General features: G+C 45.1%; 1 protein-coding gene across 4 annotated transcripts in view; it reads right to left on the bottom strand.

Annotated features, from left to right (window-relative positions):
- LOC144764006 (uncharacterized) overlaps window positions 1-21,263 on the bottom strand; it is a 149,331-nt gene extending 128,068 nt beyond the window's left edge. For 3 of the 4 annotated variants that reach the window (XM_078650133.1, XM_078650132.1, XM_078650131.1), the window contains exons 1-2: window positions 21,117-21,263; window positions 11,565-11,711 (exon numbers count right to left, since the gene is read on the bottom strand). In XM_078650133.1, coding sequence (XP_078506259.1) covers window positions 11,565-11,711; window positions 21,117-21,195 — 226 coding nt within the window. In that variant the 5' untranslated portion in view covers window positions 21,196-21,263. The remainder of the gene's footprint in view (window positions 1-11,564; window positions 11,712-21,116) is intronic. The other variant, XM_078650134.1, reaches the window with a different exon arrangement.
- Window positions 21,264-22,739: the final 1,476 nt, after the last annotated feature.

A 22,739-nucleotide genomic window follows, 5' to 3' on the forward strand; every position in this document is an offset into this window, starting at 1 on the left:
GTATAGGGTAACAATTAATAAAAGGAAAAATGAGATCCTTGAAGATCGCTGGGATGCACTAGCAAGAGCAGCAGACCTAAGAAAGGTTGATGCCTTCTGGGCTGCTGCTAAGAACCTGTGATGCTCAAGTCAGTTCCTGACCCCGATTAGTTGTACTATTACAGGCGAACCATGGGTGAACCATTTTGCTACCATCTATGCTGCACCACATTCGGGGCCGGCTCCTTTGTCCTTTTCCCAACCTCCGAGGGTCGATATAACTCTATCTGAGGTAGAAGACGGTATTACTCAGAGTGCGGGGAACAAGGCACCTGGCCCTGATGGCCTACCAATTGATATTATTAAATCAAATCTGGAAGTCTGGCCACCACTTCTACTAAATATTTTTAATATTCTTACGCTTGCCTCTCTTTCTTGCACCTGGTCATCAAGTATTATCGTCCCCATTTTTAAGAAGGGAGATCGTTCTCAACCTAGTTGTTACAGACCCATCTCTCTTATTGATAATACTTTGAAAATTCTTGGGAGGATTCTATATAATAAGATTTTGAGTTGGACCGAGGATAACGGTATTTTGGAGCGCTGTCAATTAGGTTTCCGTAACAAGGTAGGAACCATTGAACAGTGCCTCAATCTAAACCTAATCCTTGGTAAATATAATATTGCACGTAGATCAGCAGTTTATCACGCCTTTATGGACCTGTCCTCTGCTTTCGATCTTGTTAATAGATCGAAACTTCGGACAGCCCTTTTGAATTATGGTCTGGATGAATCTCTTGTGCATTTTCTGGCTTATCTGCACAAAGATCTTAATGCCTGTGTCAGAATCGGTCAGGGGGGCGAAGTGACAAAAGCTATAAAAGTTCATAGAGGGTAAGACAGGGATGCGTGCTGGCACCCCTTCTTTTTATTATTTATATCAACGGGCTGCACAAAATCTTAACTGAAATCTCACGTGATGTTCCCAAAATCATGGGCAAATCTCTCCCCGTTTAACTTTACGCGGACGACGCGGTCATTTAGGGCCGCACTCCGAATGCTTTACGTGCCCTGGTCAAGGGGTTTGTTGATTATATGGAGTCCCTTGACCTCAAAACCAATTTTAAGAAATCTTTTATTATGTCTTGTGGCCCCAAGAAACGACAGCTAGGCTGTATTTTTGTGGGCGCTGATAAGCTGTGGTCTACTAATAGCTTCCCTTATTTAGGGATGGTCTTTGCTGCGAACAACTCCTGGACTGAACATATTGCTCACTCCAGGGGTAGGTTTTCAAAGGCCATCAACTCCATCCTCAACTTACCGCGCCCTAAAAATACTGGCACTTTATCGGCAATTTTAGAGATTTACAAAGCCCAATGTATTCCGGTTGCTACATACGGAGCAGAGGTTTGGGGTATTGCTAAGAGCCGACCTATTCAATTTGAGGAGAACAGATTTCTTAGGAAGACACTCTGTGTTCCTATTTCCACCACCCATTATGTCTGTCATGAAGAACTGGGCGTGAATTTTATTGAAGATTGTGTTCGTGCGTGCCCAGCTCTCTTCTGGCTTTCTATCTGGAAGAACCCTGCGGCATCACTTACAAGGGATATTATCACTGACAGTTTGAATTGTGACAAATGTATGGATATCCCTTGGCTCTCTGGAGTGTATAATAGTCTTTGCAGTATTAACCAAGGGAGCGTTTTTATTAATTATACTGCAAATGATCTCCCACATAAAAATGATTTACGACATTCTTTATATACACTGTACAGCCGAGAAAGATTACACAGGGAATGTCTGAAAACAACTGTCTCCACTTATTTGACCCACGATCTTTTGACCTCACCTATGCCTCGCTATTTGACAATCCCGATGAGCTATTGGGAGCGAGGCTTATTATTTCGCCTTAGGACTGGTACAATTAAATTTGCACTCTGCTTTCCCCTCGGCCACCACAATGAACTCGATTTTTTGCCTTGTCCGTGTGATGGCCTTAGTGGACAATCTGCTTTGCATTTTTTATTCTTTTGTAAATTTTATATGAAATATATTAAATGGTTTTTAACTCTGTATTTTTAAAAATGTAAGCCTATTAGCTTGGAAAATGCTTATCTAATGATATTAACTCTGGATGAGGATGAACTTATCTTTCGCATTGGCACATTCTTGCGAACAGCTGTTCGAGCAAGACAGACAATGTTTGATCCATGAATCTGGTCCCCTTTATATGTATCCTGGGAATTGTATGATGTTTTCTATTTACTGCTGTGCCTTTTATGTATTTGTACTTTTGTGGATACTTGGATATCCGAATAAAGTTCTTTTGAATTTCAATATCCAGCTGACGGAATCGAAGGCCTTGTCTATGTCTGCCAATAACATGGCGGCTGGCCTGCCCAGCCAGTCCACTGCTGCTATTGCGTTATGTGCTCTTCTTATGTTATAGTGAGTGGATGGGCCAGTTCCGGCATATGTGATATTAACCCATTGGCAAGTAGTTTTACTTCTGTATTCAAAAGGAATATAGGGTGGTAGGAGGCGTGCTGTTCAGGAGGTCTGCCTTGTTTAAGGAAGACCACTGTTTCCGCATGTCGCCAATCTGAAGGCAGGCGGGCTATCTTAACTGCTTCTTAAATGATATTGAGAAGGTGCGGTCCTAGTTGGGGCATAAAGGCTTTGTAAAATTCACTAGGCTATCCATTTGGGCCGGGCGCCTTTCCTGTTTGTAGTTCCGATATTGCTTTCGCTAGTTCTTCTAGCATGATGGGTGTATCCAGGGCCCTCTGTGAATCGTCAGGTACAGTCTTAGGTGGAATATTGTCAAGAAAGCTCTCGATCAGGGTGGGATCATTGTCCTCCGTGGGCGTATATAGAGCTGCATAGAAGTCAGTGAAACTGTGTGCTATTTCAACCGGGTCTCTGTGCGTCACGTATTGTTGGGAGATGGATTGAGTGTGTAGCTTTTCTATAAAGTATATGGGAGTTTTCCTGATTTGTCCCTTGATTGATAGAACATGCTCTGAGATGTTAGTTAAGCACTTTGGGCCTCTTCCATCAATTCGCTTTGATACTGTTGTTGGGTATGGCAGGGCTGCCTACGTGTCGTATGAGCTCCATCTACACATCCCTGTCTTTCTAACATCATTATACTGTCTTCTAAGTGTGAGAGCTTACTGTTGCGGTGTTTACATTCTGCAACACGGTAACTATTGTTTTAAAACTAGGTATTATAGCTTTCCATAGTATTTCTGGGGAAGAGGTTGTTTCCATGTTAAGTGTGAGGTAGACTGTTAGTGCCTTATGGATCTGGGATCTGTAGCCCTAATCTTGTAGTTGCCATGTAGAGTCTCCACCGGAATGGGACTTGGGCCTGAGCCTATTAAAGCTGTATTGTGATCGGAGGGTGATCTGACAATCCCCGGGGCAGGATTGTAGTGTGTAATATTCTGTGACAATAACGATCTGGGATGAATATGTAATCTATCCTCAAAAAAGAATTGTGGGCAGAGGAGTAATATGTGTATCCTGATTCTTGTGGGTGATGAGCCATCCAAGTATCTATCCAGGCAACCAAGTCAGTAAAAGATTTAAGCCAAGATCCCTTTGGGTTCTTTATAATCCTTGTGGTGTGACAGTGATTTTTGTATATTTTTATTATGTTGTTCCAATCTCCACCTATAACTGCCAGTACCTCCAGGCACTACTTCCCTAGTATCCACCAGGCGATCAATAAAGCTTTTGAGTGAGTGGTGGGGGAGCATAAAGGCTACCAATCATTATTTAGTCACCTGATATGTTTCCATGAACTATTGTGTAATTATGTATGTTCCCTGTGTATCTTTCCTCAAACGAGTAAGTGTAAATGACAGTCTATGATGTATTAGGATTGCTACATCACTCAACCCCCTCAAAACCTGCGTGAAAGACATGTATGTACCCAAACCGGGCCAAAAAGTGTGTTTTAGTACCCATAAAATGTGTCTTTTGTAGTAATAGTATATCTGCTTTAATCCACTGTGCTTGGCCGAGTATTCCGCCTTGCTTTACCTTGTCTAGCATGCCCCTAACGTTCCAGCTGAAGATATGTATCTGGCCCAAGGAGGATTCATCTAACTATGTTGGTTGCAGCATGTAGTGATCGATAGTCATGTATCAGTGCATACCGTCCTGGAATAATAGAATCAGTGCATTGGATTGGACAGCATACGCAATCCCCTTTGAATTTACCCCCCAACCCATCCCTAATACTTCATAATTATTGTCTCCTTACTTGTATATTGGGATCATTTCTGCCCCCCACCATAGGTCTAGGATTTCTACCCCCCTTGCTATTGCATTTGAAATTCTATTTAGGATATTGTCCAAGATGATTGTTTCTGAGTCGTTAGGCCTTGGGCAGGGAGGAGCAGTATTATGGTGCAATCCCAGGTTGACTGACTTCAATAAATCTAGGATTATGTAAAAAACAATGGATGCATGAGTGGCACGCCCACACTCTGCACATGGAACGACTCCCTGCCTCAAGGTAACGCAAACCAGTGAAATGCACTTCTTAACAGTACTTTGGTTTTACTAAATCACACAGAGCCACGCAGGATGGCTTTGTGTGGCTTAGCAAATACCATTTAAGTACTTGCATTGCCTTGAGATGAGTTGCATTAGTAAACATGCCCCCAGTCCTTAGTATGGATTATTTTTTTTTTTTAAATCTGTTTATTAATTTTCAACCATCATCAACACAGTCATAGTTTAGTATTAGCAAACAAGCACTACTGTCTTAATCGAAATAGTAAGAAAGGCACATGGCATTCAATAATATAATCAATGAGTGGGGACAGGATAGTTATGAACAACTGTCCAAGAACATTTGAGCGGTCCCAACATCCTCCTGTGTCCAACAATGCAGCCAATTGCAGCCTATAATTACATGTGCTGAAAAGTTATACAATATTAATGCAACTATTTTCCCCCACCCCGTAGCCCTCCCTCGTCCCCCCTCTCACCGGCGTGCCGCCTACAGCATAACCCGCCCCTGTAATCATTGGAGCTCCATGATTGTTCAGGGAAGAATACATACAGTTATCCAAAAAAGATCATGACCATGACAGGGAAGGGGGCACACTCATACCCCTCGTTCTTTACATTGTTGCTGTCACCTGCGAAGTACCACTCTCCGAGCGCACACTCAGATCCGACCCAGAGTCCGCATCAGTAGCCTTCAACTCAGTAACCAGAGCTTCCCACGCCCGGACGGCCTCCAACACTTTCTCATTGTGGGACCTCTGGGCCTGCTGCAGACGAATCACACTCTCACTCCCCGCCCACGTGAGCAGTGCAGTCTTCCATCTAGCATAACCAGGCCCCCCTGCAGCCTTCCAATTAGTTGTGATTTCTCTTTTGGCTAACACCAGCCCCAGGTCCAGGAATTTACTCGTTATTTTGGTCTTAGTGGTGTGGGGGAACCAGTGCAATAGGCAAACACCCGTATCCAGTCCGATCTGCCGTTCCGTTACCCTGCCTAATAGCCCCATCACTTCCTCCCAGTATGTACCCAGCTGCGGGCAGTCCCACAACATATGTAGCAGGTCCGCGTCTGCAAGCCTACAACGAGGGCACTGCGCTGTATCTACATGAAAGTATCGGTTGATCCTCGCTGGGGTGAGGTAGGCCCTATGCAGTATGTAAAAATGGACCAATTGGAATCTGGCATTTCGGGTACTCTTCCATGCCCTCTTAACGATCTGTGACCAGGCCGGGTCTGGTATGTCCTTACCAATGTCTGTCGTCCAATGATCACGCAGCTTCTGTAAATGCTGTAATCCCTCTTCACGCATGCGCCTACATAAGCAGGTGACGGCCTTGTAAGTGCCCGCTGCTATCACCGCGTATTGGCATGTCGTGATTACCGGTGGCTCCGAAAGGCCCTCACCCCAGTACTTTCGCACCGCAGCCGTCAGGGCCGAATGGAGTAAGTAGTGACCGCGTGGAAGCCCGAATCTCTCCTGCAACTCGTTATAGGGCAGCAATGTGCCATCCTCATACAGATCACCCACTACCTGTAGTCCGAGGGACTCCCACTCCGCGAGGGCCAGCCAGTCCCCTCCGTGTGGCAGGGCGGTACACATACCTAGTGGTATTTCCGGGGCGTAGGGGTCCGTACTTTGATTTTACCAAAATGGCATTTCCAGCAGAATTGTAGGGTGCGTTCTTCTATGGACAGCGAATTTACATGCAATTTCTGCTGGAGTATAAGGAACGACAGCACATGCCGACGTATCTCCGGTTCGTGGTCTCTTTCAGGGCCCCTGAATTCCATCGCCTCCGCCTGAGTAAACACCTGGAACTGTGCGGCCAGATAATATAATTCGAAGTCAGGGACCGCAAGACCCCCCTCCTCTCTTGAGCGTGTCAGTGTATCCAGTGCCACTCTTCGCCTGCCACTCCCCCAGATGAAGCCACCCACCATGGACCTAAGCTGTCGAAACAAGGAGGCGGGTATCCACACCGGCAACGTCCTAAAATAATAGAGTAGCCGGGGAAGTGCTACCATTTTTAACAGGGCCACCTGACCTGCTACTGTTGAGGGCAGTGCCCCCCAGAACTGCATGCTCTTCTTGAGGCCTCGCAGTGCCCGACCAATATTGCCATCTAACAGGTTTTCCTGAGTATGGTAGATATGTGTCCCTAAATAAGGAAGACAGTAAGGGTTCCCACCCGATGCCCTGCGCCGCTGTAGGCAGGCTGCATGCCGGATGAACCGGGAAAACACAAGTTTTCGCCCAGTTGACTCCAAGTCCGGAGACGTCCCCAAATTGAAGGAGCAGTGCTCGAGCCCCTTCTAATCCTTCCTCCGCATCCTTTAAAAATAGTAGGAGATCATCCGCATATAAGGATATGAAATGCGTCTGGCCCCGGAGCTGTAAGCCCTGGAATGCCCCCCCAATCTAGCCCGTATAGCCAATGGCTCAATGGCCAGGGCAAACAACAGTAGGGAAAGCGGGCACCCCTGCCGTGTGCCCCGGCCCACTGGGTAGGAGGAGGATACAACCGTCCCCACTTTCACTCTCGGACATGCCGAGGAGTACAATATTTTGGTCCAGCGAACATACCCATCCCCAAGTCCAAAAGCTCTCATGACCTGAAATAAGTAGGGCCACTCCAAACTGTCAAACGCCTTTGCGATATCCACAGACAGGATTGCTGCCCTTGGGTCCCCGTCGCGGTCCTCCCCCAACACGCGTAATAGTTGGCGTACACTGCCCGCAGTATTACGAGTAGGGATAAAGCCCGCCTGATCAGGATGTACCAGGCGCACCATGTGCGGGAGGAGCCGGGTAGCCAATATGCGACTCAGAATCTTATAGTCGGTGGTGAGCATAGATAAGGGGCGATATGCAGCAGGGTCCGTAGAGGTCTTCCCTGGTTTCAATAGGGAAATGATGATGGCCTCTCTAGCCGAGGCCGGCAATATCCCTAGTTCGCTAGCCTCTTTAAAGACCGATAACAACCGAGGGGCCAGAAGCTCCGCATATGTTGCATAAAATTCTATGGGCAGGCCACCAATTCCCAGAGTTTTGTTTCGTGCCACATGTTTAATAGCGCTTCTAATTTACGGTAGTGTGATGTCTCGGCCAAGGGAATCAGCTTGTTCTGCCTCTAAGGTAGGAAGCTCCAAACCCTCTAAGAACTCTCGGACTTCTACTTCACCAGTCTGCAGCTTGCTATCATATAGGTATGCGTAAAAGTTGCGAAAGCGATTATTAATCTGACGCTGGGTATATTCCGTTTGACCCGTCGGGGAGTCCAACGCCAAGATGGGGGCGCCGCGGGGGACGGAGTCAGCCAACCAAGCCAATAAGGTACCCACCTTATCTCTTTTGGCATGTGCCCTAGCTGGGTACGCCCTATAGTCAAAACACCACAAGCGTTCTACGACTACCGCCACGGCCTCCTTTGACTTCAACACTAGATCCCGGGCCTCAAGATCCGTCGAGTGTGCTCTTTCTGCCTCCCTAAGGGCCTGTTCTGCAGTGTTGATCTCCTGCAGCAGCATCTTCCGTACACCCACCCACTTGGTAATAGACAAGCCACGGATTACTACTTTAAAGGCGTCCCATTCTAGGGCAGTTGTCATGGCCGTGCCCTCGTTATCGGCAAAATAAGGTTCTATACCCGCTTCCAGCTCGGCACAGAAGACCGGGTCCTCCAGCATCTCTGGACGCAATCGCCAGGTCGGCACAGCCGGGCGCTCCTGGGCCCAGCAGTACCACCATAGCAGCTAGGCTGGAGCTACACAGCAACGCGTCAAGTCTCACATGTAACTCGTGCAATGCTGAAAAAAAGGAGTATTCACGATCATTCGGATGTTGCGTCCGCCATACATCCACCAGTCCCCAACTATCCTTCCACTGTGCCCTGACCTTGGAAAGCCTATGAATGGGGGCGCCAGGCAGCGGGGGGTGGGATCTGTCCTTGGTCACATCCACTATGGAGTTGAAGTCTCCCCCATTATTACAGGGGTCGTGAAGTAAACTGACAGTTGTTCAGACATGCGGGTGAGAAAGATCGCCTGCTCCACGTTGGGAGCGTAAATACTGCAGAGGGTCACGTCCCGCCCATGAAGGCGTCCCGCTACCACTACGTAGCGGCCCTCAGGATCAACCATTTGCTCAGTCATTTGGAAAGGAACCCCGGCCCTAATCCAAATCAGCGCTCCCCTCGCAAAGGCGGAATAGGTAGTATAATAAAGTTGCCCACGCCATCTACGCTGCAGCGCCACTCCCTCAGCCCTAGTCAGGTGCATCTCTTGCAGAAATACTATCTGAGCCCCCCTGCGTACCAAATAGGAGTAGAACCTATGCCGACACCGCATCGTGTGCAAGCCCCTCACATTCGAAGTCATACATGTAACATCAGGTAATGTCTCCATAGTCAATACGGAAAAGCATAGTGAACCCCTGGTCATTCCAAGGCACGCCGGTGAGTACCATCCCCAAACATATTCCTCCCATATCCCCAACTCCCCCAGACCCCCCCCAAATACGACCCACCCTCCCCAGAACAGGCACTAACATAGTGAATCACTTTCAAACTGTTCCCAACAAAGCCCTCCCAAGATGTCAAGGCTTGCTAACTGCAGACCATCCGGCGGGGGTGGGTTAGAGCCTAACAAACAATAACAATCAACCAGGCCCTTCAGCTCCAGCCCCTTTTCAGCAAACAAGCCCCCCAGCGGGGAAAGCGGCACCGCCCCCCATCAATGATTAACAGTTCCAGTGGTGGTCAGGCTTCTCCCCCCAGACCTCCTAGAGCCCCAGCACCCCAGGCCCTAGCCGCCCGCCCCCTCAACATTCCAGGAATCTCAAAGCAATCAATACTTACCACCACAGCAGGTCCAGAGTCTTGGAGCCACCCCATCTTCATGGAGCGTCCACCATCTCATCCGCCATGCCCGGTGTAACCTTAGGGAGGACCTGGCTGCCAGAGTCCGACAGTTCTGTGTCAGTTCCATCGGCCTCCTCTCCAGGTCCTGCAGCCAGCTCTGGGGAGGACCCCTCTGCTCCAGCAATCACCGCCACCGCCTGCAGCGCCGCCAGTCACTCCGCCTCCGTTTGGGATAACGAAGGGCCCCCAGCGTCATCTCCGGGTACAGAGGGATCTACGTAGTCGTTGCTCCAGCGCCGGCCGCCTCGAGGGCAGCCCAGCCTCGCCCCTGCCAGCTTTATACTCCTCCACCCAGGACCAAGCTTCTTCCGGAGTACCGCAGAAGTGTGTCTTGCCATCCAAGGCTATCCGCAGCCGAGCCGGGAACATCAAAGAATATTGCAAGCATTCGTCGCGTAGTGCCCTCTTGACTGCCAAAAAGAAGGCCCTAGCTTGCTGCACCTCCAGTGTGTAATCCGGGAACATCGTGACTTTGCTATTGTCCACAGTATAGGGCCAGATGTCCTGGCCCTCTGAAGGAGCAGATCCCTGTCTCTATAGTGGAGAAGACGTGCCACCACCGGTCGTGGCGGGCGTCCCGGGTATGGCGGGCGCGCCAGCACCCTATGAGCCCTTTCTAGTGTGTAGATCTGCGACAGGAAGAGACAGGAGGAGGCAGTCCGCCCGTGGCTTCACAAGTTCCCCGAGGCCGGGAGGGCGAACCCGGCTGCAGTGCAGGGTCCCCTGCAGGGGCACCGCCCATGTCTCAGCAGGTCAGGCGCCAGGTGCCCTCAATAATCCAATCCACCGACTGCCCCAGTGTCTGCGTAGGGTGAGGGTTCGCCCCGCACCAGCTCCAGCCTCCGCCGTCCGTGCCCCATCGAACCGTGGCTTCCTCCCGGTCCCAGGCGTATTCCAGTGCCCGGGCCGGCCGCACCTCCGGCCGCCACCCCCCAGAGGTCCGCAGCCAAGGTAGGGGCAAAAGTAATCCCAATAGAAAACAGGGGGGGGGGAGGCGCTCACGATCCTCCGCGCCACTCCCGCACCCCCAGCTCAGCTCCGCCTCCGCTCACCTTCCGGCTGCCCCCCAGGTTCCCGCATTCAGCAAGAGGCAGTATTTCAGACCGGTGCCCGGCCCGATCCAGAAGTTCCCTCGGAATTCCAATATGAATCTGCATAATAAATATGTCTTACTTGTGACATCGAAGCATCATAGAACACCATCCTCTACCCTTGTTGTCGTGGAACTAGCAATACTGGTCTCCAAATGATTCTTTGATATCTCAGAGTCTTTTTGAGCAATTCATTGAGAATTTTTTGAATATGTACTACTCTGCCTCAGAATAATTTGATTACCAAGTAGGAGGCTCCTCTTGGAGTGCAACATTTGATCCAAGCCTAGCTTTATGTAGAATAACTAGAGGAGTTTGCATTCTAAGATGTAAGAACCTCTAATCCTGTCATATACAACTCTTGAACTCTTACATCTGTATCTAGAGTGGCCTCCCCAAAAAGTTAACTTTTCTTTTTAAGTCAACACATGAAATGACCACTATAAATGTATGTGGTCATCCAAAACAGAAGAATTTACTTTTTTGGATCATGTTATATGAGCAGTGTATTGAGAATGATTAGTACTGTACCCAGGAAGGGGAACTCCATACTTACTTGTGACTCTTACCACCCAAGGCCACTAAAGGAAGCTCAATTAGTGGGGCTAATTCTCCAATTCTTCCTGGAATTGCAGTAGCACTCAACATTACAGTGAATATGCATATGTCCTTGAACAAAAACTGAACAAAGGGTAAACCCCCAAAGACCAGTAGTAAGGATTTTAAATAAATCCTTAATAGTTATCAGGAAAGTTTACTCAAATCTGCCAAGAAGTTATCTGGCTACAAGCACTAACTAATCTAGACTGTCTTCTGTGGCAGGCACTTACAGAAACTTTTTCTGGTACTGCCTAGTTCCCTTTTTGGGGAGTGGGGTGTGGGTTGTAGGGTGTTCACACTAACTCCCTATGACTGGAAAATGCTAGCTAAACAGATCACATACACTGAGCAGGCCATCGGCTATGAGCAGTTGGAATCCATGCAAGCTGGTTGATACTAATACAAAGTTCAGCAGGAATATCATGCACTGAATGAGGTTGCTACCTGGCACAGCGTTTTTGCATTCCCGACTGGAGAAGCCGATGCAGCACTTCCGGGGTCCTGGGCAATCGGTGTCTGCGTTACATTCATGAAGATATGGTGGTAGAGTGTCAAAGTCCCTAAACTGATAGGGACACTCCCCTTGCTTCACTGCAAGAAAGAAATTCACTGGTGTAAGTCCCACAAAGCATCAGATAACTTCGAAGTGAACTATAAATAATTACTCTAAAGCACTGAAAATATTCCTAATCTTTACATAGAGTGCGTCACTATAGGCGTAGAGACCAGGATACCCTTGCCAGTGATACTGCATTTTTCAAAATAACATAACATAATGTAACATAAGTGGAAAATGATAATATTTGATTCTTGAACAGAGTTGTAGAACTGAACGACTTGTATTCTTTGGATATGACCACAACTGGACCGCATTTTGCTGGATAGTTTCTGTGAATTAATAGTGCGCTAATTAGCAGGCCTGCAATTTGCACTCAATTGAATTTTTTTCACTTGATGATGGGAAATAACGCTGTTTAAATGATCTAATTCAATATGTACTTAATCTATTATACGTCTAATTATGACCACATCCCTAAATGAAGTTACAATAAAATGATAACAAACCATAAATGTAACCTTATATGTTGTAACTTGTAATATGAAGTTATATTGAACCTAATTGCTTCAATATAATATATTTTAAATACTTTTTTTACTCTAACACAAAAATGTTGTATTTTATTAAGCATAAGTCTGAGAGTCACCTCAAAAATGTGTTTTATGTGAAGCTGTGGTCAAAGTTGGAGTGATAGTTAAAGAAGTAATGCAAACTTGGTATAGGTGTTATCCATGAAATTGCATGAAAGTAAATGTCAGATGGATTAGGAAAATGAGAGAAGTAATAGTCAGACCTATTGACTCCTCAAGTAATTCAAAAATGACAAATGTAGTTTTCCTTTAACGCCATTTTAGTTTGTAGAAGTTCAGATGTGTTTTACCAGTGATTACAGTTTTAAGCCAAAGCCGAAAAGCGTAACTTTATACAAGCAAGACAGGGCCCTCTTTGCTGTGTGATTTCCTCCCAAGAGTGCCCTCCAGCGCCTCAGTTTCAGTCTTGTTGATGTGAAGATGTTACTGCCCTTGGCTGAATAAGGAGTACTATCATAGAAGATGTTGCAGTAGAGGAAGTGTTGAGGTTCTCTCGTTTGGGTGGGCAAACAGTCATAGTAACTTGAATGGAAAACGACGATCATTAGACCGAACAGCCTCAGGCTGTGTAACATTGGGATTACCTTATTACATCTTTTAAGGTAATTCCTAATTGTGAAGAGAGAGACTTTTCAATGTGGGTGTCACTGGACTCACAAATTAAAATCACAATTTATGGTGAAGTTGGATTTTAAATGCCAATTTAGTAAATGCCACTTTTAGAAAGTTGCTAAGCAAGTGTAGGGAGGCAGGTGCACTCCTTCCTTTTAAAAAATAATCTAATTTAGCTATAAATGCCGAGTGCTGCGTGCAAAACAGCGCTGTGACTGTCCAAACACAGCATATCAATGATACTGCCAAAAGGGCAAGGGGTTGGAGAAGAGATTTTGTGGGATTTAGCATTTCATTTAACTTTGAGCATTGAACTTTGAGCACTTGCTTTTGCGTGGTGGGATTAGGAAGGGGGTTATGTGAGAATTTGGGAAGATCAATTGTGGTTGACATTACAATTTACATGTATTAAGCGCATCATGTTTTTTATGTATTTCATGTATTTTTGTTAATATGAATACTTATGAGGTGGGTTAATGAGGCAGATCACGGTCGCACGTCAGTATGGTCCTTGCTGATATTACGACTTACAGGCATAAAGCGCGTTGTTTATGCACCTTTTTCTGATTTATTGTAGTACCTCTGACGAAGAACTAAAAGTTCGAAATGCATTGAGTTATCATTTTGTTGGCTCGAAGGATGGTTAACAGCACGTGTTTATGTTTAAGCTTGGATTGGCAGCATATGGCATCTGAAAATGCGGAATAAAGCATTCTATTTCAACCCACCTGTCTCTGGAGTGATCAAAGTAAATATGGAGTACATGGATTATTTGATAGTTAAAAACTTGGGAATAACTATGTATTACTTCGTTTAAGAGTGAAAAAATGTGGTTTACTTTAAGAGGAAAAGTTCCTCACTTTAGCAGTCTAGCAGCTGGGGCGCCATGCATCGCCCTTTTGGCAGTTTTACTCTTAGAAAGTTGGCATTAACTTGCTTTAGCCATTTGGTGGATGCTGCCTGTCTCTGTCCAGTCTGGGTGGGATGACAGCTGGGATTTACGTAACAGCAACACACAAAGGCCACTTTAGTGGGGCTGATGGATCTTCCAGGGGGATAGAGAAGGAGGAACTGGGCATAGTCTTGCACTTACACCTGAATGAGCTGCTCCATGCAGACACACAAATAGCTGCATATCCCCTGTAGTGAGGCTGGAACCAGAGCAGGAAGGGTAGACCTCTGTCCACTTCAAACCTTCTTTGAAGTCTCCCCCACATCAAAGGCACAACTGGGTATATGTACTGGGCCCATGATACCACAACTTCAGCACACTTCTGGCCCTGTGACCGCTCTGCCAGGAAGAAGTGGATCAGCGCTGCTGTTTAAGGATTGCCACTCTGCTGGAAATTCTGTTTGCTGAACGCTTGCTTTGCTGTGTTGCCCTGCTGCCTGTTGCTTTTTCTTTGCCTGGGTGAGAAGGATTGGACCTGCATCACTTCAACCCAGAGTGACTCCATGGGCTTGCTGCCTTTCCTCTTGTTACCTAAGTCCCAGGGATACAAAAGACTTAAAACCCTCCTGTAAAAACCCTTGGGCTCATCAGCTTGTGAGTCTGTCCTTTCAAGTAGTGCCAACCCAATCCTGGGCCCTTGGAAGTAGACCGAGGGCTTTCTCCAGTGGAACCGAGGCACCCTCTGCTGCATGAGCAGAATCAAGGCATCACTGCTGTTGTGGGAACCAGTTTGGCACATCCTACTTGGAAACACCGCACTCGGAACCGCCTCTTCTGAAACAACACATTACCACCACTGTGTGGAGAAGATCGATGCATCGTCTGTACAGTGTGGAGAAACCCGGCTCATCGCAATCGGGACCGGCGTACTTCGGAACTGCTGCTTCACTCACGGCATCATCCCCTCAGCACTGTTGGGTGGAGAAATCCAGCACATCAACCCAACTGTGTGGGGACCACTGACGTATCACTTACCTGTCCTCCGCATCTCATGCTTGTGACCAGGATTAAGGTTCTTTTGCTCAGCCAGCCCTGCATGGGTCCTGTATCCGGCCCACGCTCCATCACGGTCGGTCTGAACTCTTAACTTTGTCACAGTCCGGCATGACCAATTAAGCGAACTCGGTTACATTTACAGAGAGGACGCTCACATATGCGGCATATCAGAGCCCATCACCCACGCCTTCTAAACGGAAATGTGCTAATATTTTCCAATCAGTATACACGCCCACGATTTGAAAAACGAGTTCCAGGCCGATATCCCATATACCAAAGAAAGAAAGGGAAACTAAGGATGAAATGTAAATAAACCATAGAGTGACCTAAGGGGCAACCAATTGAGAAGAATGATTTGACTTGAGAACCTTGACTCGAGTTTATGATATTTTATGGTGGCCCTTTGACGCATTTTGCAACATAACTGTTGCGTCACTGTGGTTCCGTGTAACTGAGACCAGCAATACATAGAATATGGGCTGGATATATGAATTACAATAAATAAAAGCTACAAACTATATGGATAAAGTCACTCGCTAAACGAATTCCGAAATCTTGGAAATCCGCGAGAAGAATACAGACACAGACTTCTAAAAACTTGTACTATAAATAGTCAGAAGCCTTGAGGAAGTCACATGACGTGACGAAACACGTGTCGGCTGTTGTTTCTTGTGGATCAAGAATAGGAGGACATACAAATATCAATTGTCCTGTATACAGTGTTCACCACCACCCTCTCTTGGCCAGTTTTTCACCAATGAAATTTGTATTATTCATTGTTTGTCTTGTAAATTATTTTTGATTGTGTTTCCAATGTGTGTTAATTAAACCCATTCATATATATGAACCAAAATTGTCACTTGTGGCTGAATGTTCAGGATCAATGCGTAAAATAAGTCTTATTCTTTAAACATATAAGCAATTAAATTGTCACATCTGAGTGCCGGGATATTGGATTATTCAGCATGACCAATTAACTCTTTAGGTGCCATTTGCATTTAAGCTCTCTTTTTGCTTTTATTCTTTAAAAAATCATATCTCGATTACTACACATTAGATGTTTTTCAGTTTGGGCTTGTTTTATATTATTAAATTAAGTTCTATTTGTCTAAACTGGTGTGAATGCTTTTTGTGATGTGTTTGCAGGGTTTTACAGTTTAAGTGTTGCAAAAATACTTTACATATTGACTCTTAGGTTAAGCCTGACGGCTCTGTACCAAGCTACCAAAGGGTGAGTACAGGATAATTTAGGTTGTGTAGTGACTTACCCTGACTAGGTTTGTGGTTCCCGCTTGGACAGGGTGCATACCTCTGCCAACCAGAAACCCAATTTCTAACAACAATGTTTAAGAAAAATGATAAACAATATGCTTCATAGTAAGAAGCCAAAGGTAGAGATGTTCACGCTGTCTTGCACGAGGCTTGTTGTCACTGACTACACAACTTTTGCAGGTAAAGTGCTGAGACATTGGATCCTACCTACTTGTGTAGGATGTGGCACAGTCACTGAATGTTCCACCCAGTAGGCGAGCCTGCAAATGGAGGTCCATTTTATAGTAACCCTAGTTCCAGAAAGTGCTGTGGTTGCATCAGTGGGAGACCCTCAGGCTCCTAATAGTTCTGTCAAAGTAGGATGCCACAATGTGATTTTCTTCACTAAATTGGAGCCTGCAGAATAGATGGTGATATAAGTTAATCTATGTGTTTTCTGCTACAGCTGACATTTTAGGAGGGTATCTCAATTGTTATTGCATGCTCTCTTGCAGGCTTTTCTTGTTATCTTTTTGGTGTAAAGGTGTGATGTGAGTTTGTTCATAACTGCATCAGCTTGATCACCAAAGTATTGATATCTTACAGTTCTTACTCATTGGTAGGTATTGAGCAAATGGGAGATTTTCCTAGAATGATCTTGGATGAAAGCTATTGAATCGGAGAAGCCTTTTTTTATCAATGGGTTTCAAAAACACTTTTGTTGTGAAGTCACTATCCTTGATTGCTATGTCAAGGTCTACTAAGGTAACTTCAGTCTTATTTATAGTGTGGGTGAATCTTAGGTAAGGACCACATCTAATAATGTATTGGACATGTTCCAGAGCAGTGTAGTTGTCATAGCACCACATGATCAAAATCTCATATATGTGCCTCAGTATACTCTGGTTCTTGTAAGAGTTTGTGTCAGTGCATATGAAGATGCATTCAGACTGATGAACATAGAAACAGGCCTACTAAACAACAAATTGTTTTGGGGTAAACACATCCCACTCTATGCTACTGATGGATTAAACAACCTCAAGTGTCAGTTCCTAGGGAATACTTGTGTAAATGCCTCCATGTTCATTGTGATATGCAGTTCACTGTTCTCATAAATTGTAATACCTTCGAGGAGGCATAAGACTTGTGTTTCCTTCAAATAAAAAGGCATTTTTATGACTAGTGGCCTACGAAAGTAATCACAGAATTGCAACACATTTGAGTGTGCTTCTTTTACAATGAGGAAATCAGCCTCTTGTCCCATGATCGATCTTGCTTCTAGTGCTTTCTCAACCATATTTCAAAAGGAAATTCTAAGTCTGGGGTTGGCATCATCCCTGAGAATCTCTAGCTACTGGCATCAAATATGAGGTATTTGCATTCCTGATCATGCATAGCATAGGGTATTAGTACAATCGCTCCTCCCTTAAGTGTTGGTTTGATTACAAGGGTCTGATTGCTCTTGAGAGCCCTGATGGCTATTTCATCCTGGTGTGTCGAATTATGAAAAAACCTATTGTTTTTAGTTTGAATCGGCTCAACGGCTTGAATGACAGCCGGGTCACAATTTAATACTTCCACTGGTATAGTCCATGTAGGATTTTGGAAATTCGGCCTGTGCTTTAGACCTGTATTGTGTGTTGGCTACTGTTGTATGAGTGTTATATAGGAATAAAACTTCCAGTCTTACTTAATGAAAAAACTTTACAAAAATCCTGCATATATTCAACAAAGTTTTAACTGATTTGAGGCAAAGGTGATGGTGTGACCATATATTATACAGGATAAACTACCACCGGTGGTAGCCACTCTGTAGTTATTATTAAAGTGACCAGAGATAGGGAATTTTTGTGATTTTTGTCACTTAATAACTTTGCACCAATTTGATGAATGGTCATAAAACTGTGCAGACCTGATTTTTGGAGTCTTGAAAGTCTTGCAGCATTTTGTGAATGGGGTGGAAAGAAAAAAGGGGGTTCCAAAACGGGCTTTAAGTCCAATGCATTTTTCCATATTGTGAAAACCGTCTTTTTGATGAAATTGGAAGGTAGTACTGCACAACTTCCTATTTATTTAAAAAAAAAAGAATGATGACCGTATATATATTTTGCAAAGCAGATAAACACTTTGGTAAAGTGTTAATAGGTAGGGTAAGTATAACAAACAAAATACTTACTTATAGCCAAAGGCGTAAGGCAGAACACAGGAAAAGTTTCCTAAAACAACATACCTGGCTTCAACTTTTGTAAAGGCAGTCATTAGGCAATCACCTAAGTATTTAACATCAACACGTACCGTGGTAGTACAGTAAAATACTGCGCAAACGTACAGTACAAACTGACCTCACAACCTATAAATAAATTATAGGTTAATATACAGATACACTACTTACCTGCACTACCCAAAATAGGCATCTGTGCACCTTATTATCTAATCCAGCCATTTTTTCACCAAATCTGTATGATGGATTTTCGCAATATACACATTCAAATAAATTAAGCAAAATGCATTGAGTTCAACCACCTTTTGGGACCCCCACAACATTTACATATTACAGTATATATTTTGGCGAAAAAACATTTCCATCTTTGAACTTTGACAACATCTAGTTCCACCAATTGCAATGCCAGGATGCAATGAACCAGTGAGAACTGAAATTAAACCGTGTTCTTTTTACGTTCCAAGGGGAAACAAGTAGGTTTCGGTTGCACCTACACTAGATCTATAATTAGTTGGCGGAAGTGGCATTAAAGGGGCCATCCCATAATTTATGTCACATGAAACCTATAAAACCAAGTAAACATTAACAAAGAAAGGAACATTCTGAAATGTCTATTGTGGGTAGTTAATAGCAAGGCAGGATTAGGTATTTATTTGTAACTTGGATTTATAGAGCGCATGGCTGCCCTTAGGCTTCCCAGCGCTAATGTTCAATTACAAGCGTGGAGGTGGGTATCATAGATGTAGTTTGAACAACCAGGTCTTTATTTGCTTTTTGAACTGCAACTTATTGTCGGTTTTTCTGTATTCTGGCAGAAGGGAGTTCCAGAGTTTAGGAGCTAAATGTGAGAAGGCTCTACCCCCCCATCTTGCTCTCCTGACCTTAGTTTGTGTTAGGTGAATTGCTGTGCTGGACCGAAGCTGTCTGGGAGGTATGTATGGCGGAATAAGTTTCTTGATTTTCCGTGGGCCTTTATTGTGCAGAGCTCTATGTGTGATGATTAGTGTTTTAAGTTTTATTCTTGCCTCTATTGGGAGCCAGTGTAACTTGGCTAGTTCTTTTTTCACAGGCTCCCGATTAGGGATATTACCCAGCAGCCTAGCTGCCGCGTGTTGTACTGTCTGCAGCTTTCGTGTGACATCTTTCGGTGCTCCAAGGAACAGTGAGCTGCCATAGTCCATACGGGATGTAACAAGGGAGTGGACTACTGTTTTCCTTAAGTGCATTGGCCCTCTGTCCAGGATTTTCCTAATGCTTCTTAGTAGATCAAAGCATATAGCTGCTGTTTTGGTCGCTTGAGTCCGCATAGATAGATCGGACTCTAGGTAAGAGAGCTGTTTTTCTCTACACTGGATGGGGCCGCGTTAAAGTCTCACATAAGAATGCGGTAAGTTTGGAAGTTCCTCCCACCTACCTCCAGGATGGGTTGAGTGGCCCCCCTTGCAGAAGGCTGGAAGGGCCAGCAGAGCCAAGCAGCCAATGGATGTCCACATGGTGCGGTCAGGACAGTCTGAATCAGCAGCACTCCTCTGCCTCAGCTTTAATCGAAATGGTGTGGGTGGTAGACTAACATTAACAAACATGCCTTGAACCTCTGCCAAGCCTATTTCGTAATATTCTGTTTCACGAAAGGAATCATTCTGAACCGCGGGGTCATGGTTGCTGCGGTAAAATATTCTGGGAAAGTTTCCTTCATTCTGTGTATTGTTTTTGTTTCCTGGGCTCTGTACACGACTGTCTCTCTGTTGCTCTCTGCTTGTCTGCTTGAGTGTCTGGTAGTAACAAATGTAGGTGTGGGATTAGCCAAGGCCTTTTGATTTTAGTCAAATTAGATATACAACATAAATTTTCTGCAACCACACATCATCCATTGGTTTCTTGTGTTGTTCAACATTTCTTTCACCCTCTCCAGTATACAGAGTGGGAGCCATTCACTGTGAGGTACAGCTTTCTACTCTTTCACAAGGAGCACTTTCAAACACAAAGTAGTTCCTTTCACTGCCAGGCATGGCTGTGACGGAGTGCATTTTTTTTGCTTAAAATTATTTGGTGGCCTGCTAATCTGGAACCACTGCCTCCCCCCATCCGGGACCACTGCCTCCCCCGGTGTCGAAAGTTAGAAATCTAGGGGTCATCTTCGACGACAAGCTGGCTTTTACATCACATGCTAATGCAGTTGTCTCTTCATCTTTTTACACGCTTAGGATGATAAAAATCTCCTACCCTTACTTCCACCTAGTGCCGGAAAAACCCTTATTAGCACCCTAGTAATGTCAAAAATTGACTACTGTAATGGCCTCTTCATTAATGCTCAGAAAAAGGTCACTAACAGACTACAGATGGTGCAGAATTTGGCCACCAGAATGAGAACAGGTGCCCTCAAGTATCAGCCAATTTCAATGGTAGTTCGAAAACTTCATTGGCTACCTATTATAAGCTGAATCAAATTCAGAGCTCTCAGCATTGCCTTCAAGGCCATCCACAAAACTGGACCTGATTTCCTGAAGAAGGTTTTGTGCATCTAAACTCCAAATAGACTATTGCGCTCATCAATAGCCAACCTTTTGAACGTCCCTCGCACTAAAAAAGTTCACTGGGGTGACAGAAGATTTACTGTCGCCACTGCCAAATTATGGAACACCCTCCCTCTGCATATTAAATCCTGCCCAACCCTACTTACCTTCAGAAAACTGACAAAAACATGGCTTTTTAATCAATAGGCACCCCACCTCTGGCTGTTTTTCTCTACACTGAATGGGGCCGCGTTAAAGTCTCACATAAGAATGCGGTAAGTTTGGAAGTTCCTCCCACCTACCTCCAGGATGGGTTGAGGGGCCGCCCTTGCAGAAGGCTGGAAGGGCCAGCAGAACCAAGCAGCCAATGGATGTCCACATGGTGCGGTCAGGACAGTCTGAATCACCAGCACTCCTCTGCCTCAGCTTTAATCGAAATGGTGTGGGTGGTAGACTAACATTAACAAACATGCCTTGAACCTCTGCCAAGCCTATTTCGTAATATTCTGTTTCACGAAAGGAATCATTCTGAACCGCGGGGTCATGGTTGCTGCGGTAAAATATTCTGGGAAAGTTTCCTTCATTCTGTGTATTGTTTTTGTTTCCTGGGCTCTGTACACAACTGTCTCTCTGTTGCTCTCTGCTTGTCTGCTTGAGTGTCTGGTAGTAACAAATGTAGGTGTGGGATTAGCCAAGGCCTTTTGATTTTAGTCAAATTAGATATACAACATAAATTTTCCGCAACCACACATCATCCATTGGTTTCTTGTGTTGTTCAACATTTCTTTCACCCTCTCCAGTATACAGTGTGGGGGCCATTCACTATGAGGTACAGCTTTCTACTCTTTCACAAGGAGCACTTTCAAACACAAAGTAGTTCCTTTCACTGCCAGGCATGGCTGTGACGGAGTGCATTTTTTTGCTTAAAATTATTTGGTGGCCTACCAATCTGGAACCACCGCCTCCCCCCATCCGGGACCACTGCCTCCCCCGGTGTCGAAAGTTAGAAATCTAGGGTTCATCTTCGATGACAAGCTGGCTTTTACATCACATGCCAATGCATCTTTTTACACGCTTAGGATGATAAAAAAAACTCCTACCCTTACTTCCACCCTGTGCTGGAAAAACCCTTATTAGCACCCTAGTAATGTCAAAAATTGACTACTGTAATGGCCTCTTCATTAACGCTCAGAAAAAGGTCACTAACAGACTACAGATGGTGCAGAATATGGGCACCAGAATGAGAACAGGTACCCTCAAGTATCAGCCAATTTCAATGGTAGTTCGAAAACTTCATTGGCTACCTATTATAAGATGAATCAAATTCAGAGCTCTCAGCATTGCCTTCAAGGCCATCCACAAAACTGGACCTGATTTCCTGAAGAAGGTTTTGTGCGTCTAAACTCCAAATAGACTATTGCGCACATCAATGGCCAACCTTTTGAACGTCCCTCGCACTAAAAAAGTTCACTGGGGTGACAGAAGATTTACTGTTGCCACTGCCAAAAATATAGAACACCCTCCCTCTGCATATTAAATCCTGCCCAACCCTACTTACCTTCAGGAAACTGATAAAAACATGGCTTTTTAATCAATCGGCACCCCACCTCTGGCTCGATCTTCCACACAGTCCGCAGTGCTGAGACACCCAAGGGTATTTGTGCGCTATACAAATTGCTTGAATAAATAAATAAAATAAATAAAGCTATTTTTGCGTTCAACATTTTTTAAAATATTTTCACGAAGGCCTGGTAGCCATGACAAACCAAAACAAACATTGAAAAAGCAGCCACCAGGCTGGCAGCCAGGCCAGGCCTGACAATGCTCGTGTGTGAATAGAAGAGCCTATTTTGCTCATAACCAACTATCAGGTACTGCTGAATGACTGCACAGGAGACACCTTTTACAGTGTTCCTGATAGAAGC

This window comes from Lissotriton helveticus, chromosome 6 (genome assembly GCF_964261635.1).
Source record: "Lissotriton helveticus chromosome 6, aLisHel1.1, whole genome shotgun sequence".
Taxonomy (NCBI): Eukaryota; Metazoa; Chordata; class Amphibia; order Caudata; family Salamandridae; genus Lissotriton; species Lissotriton helveticus.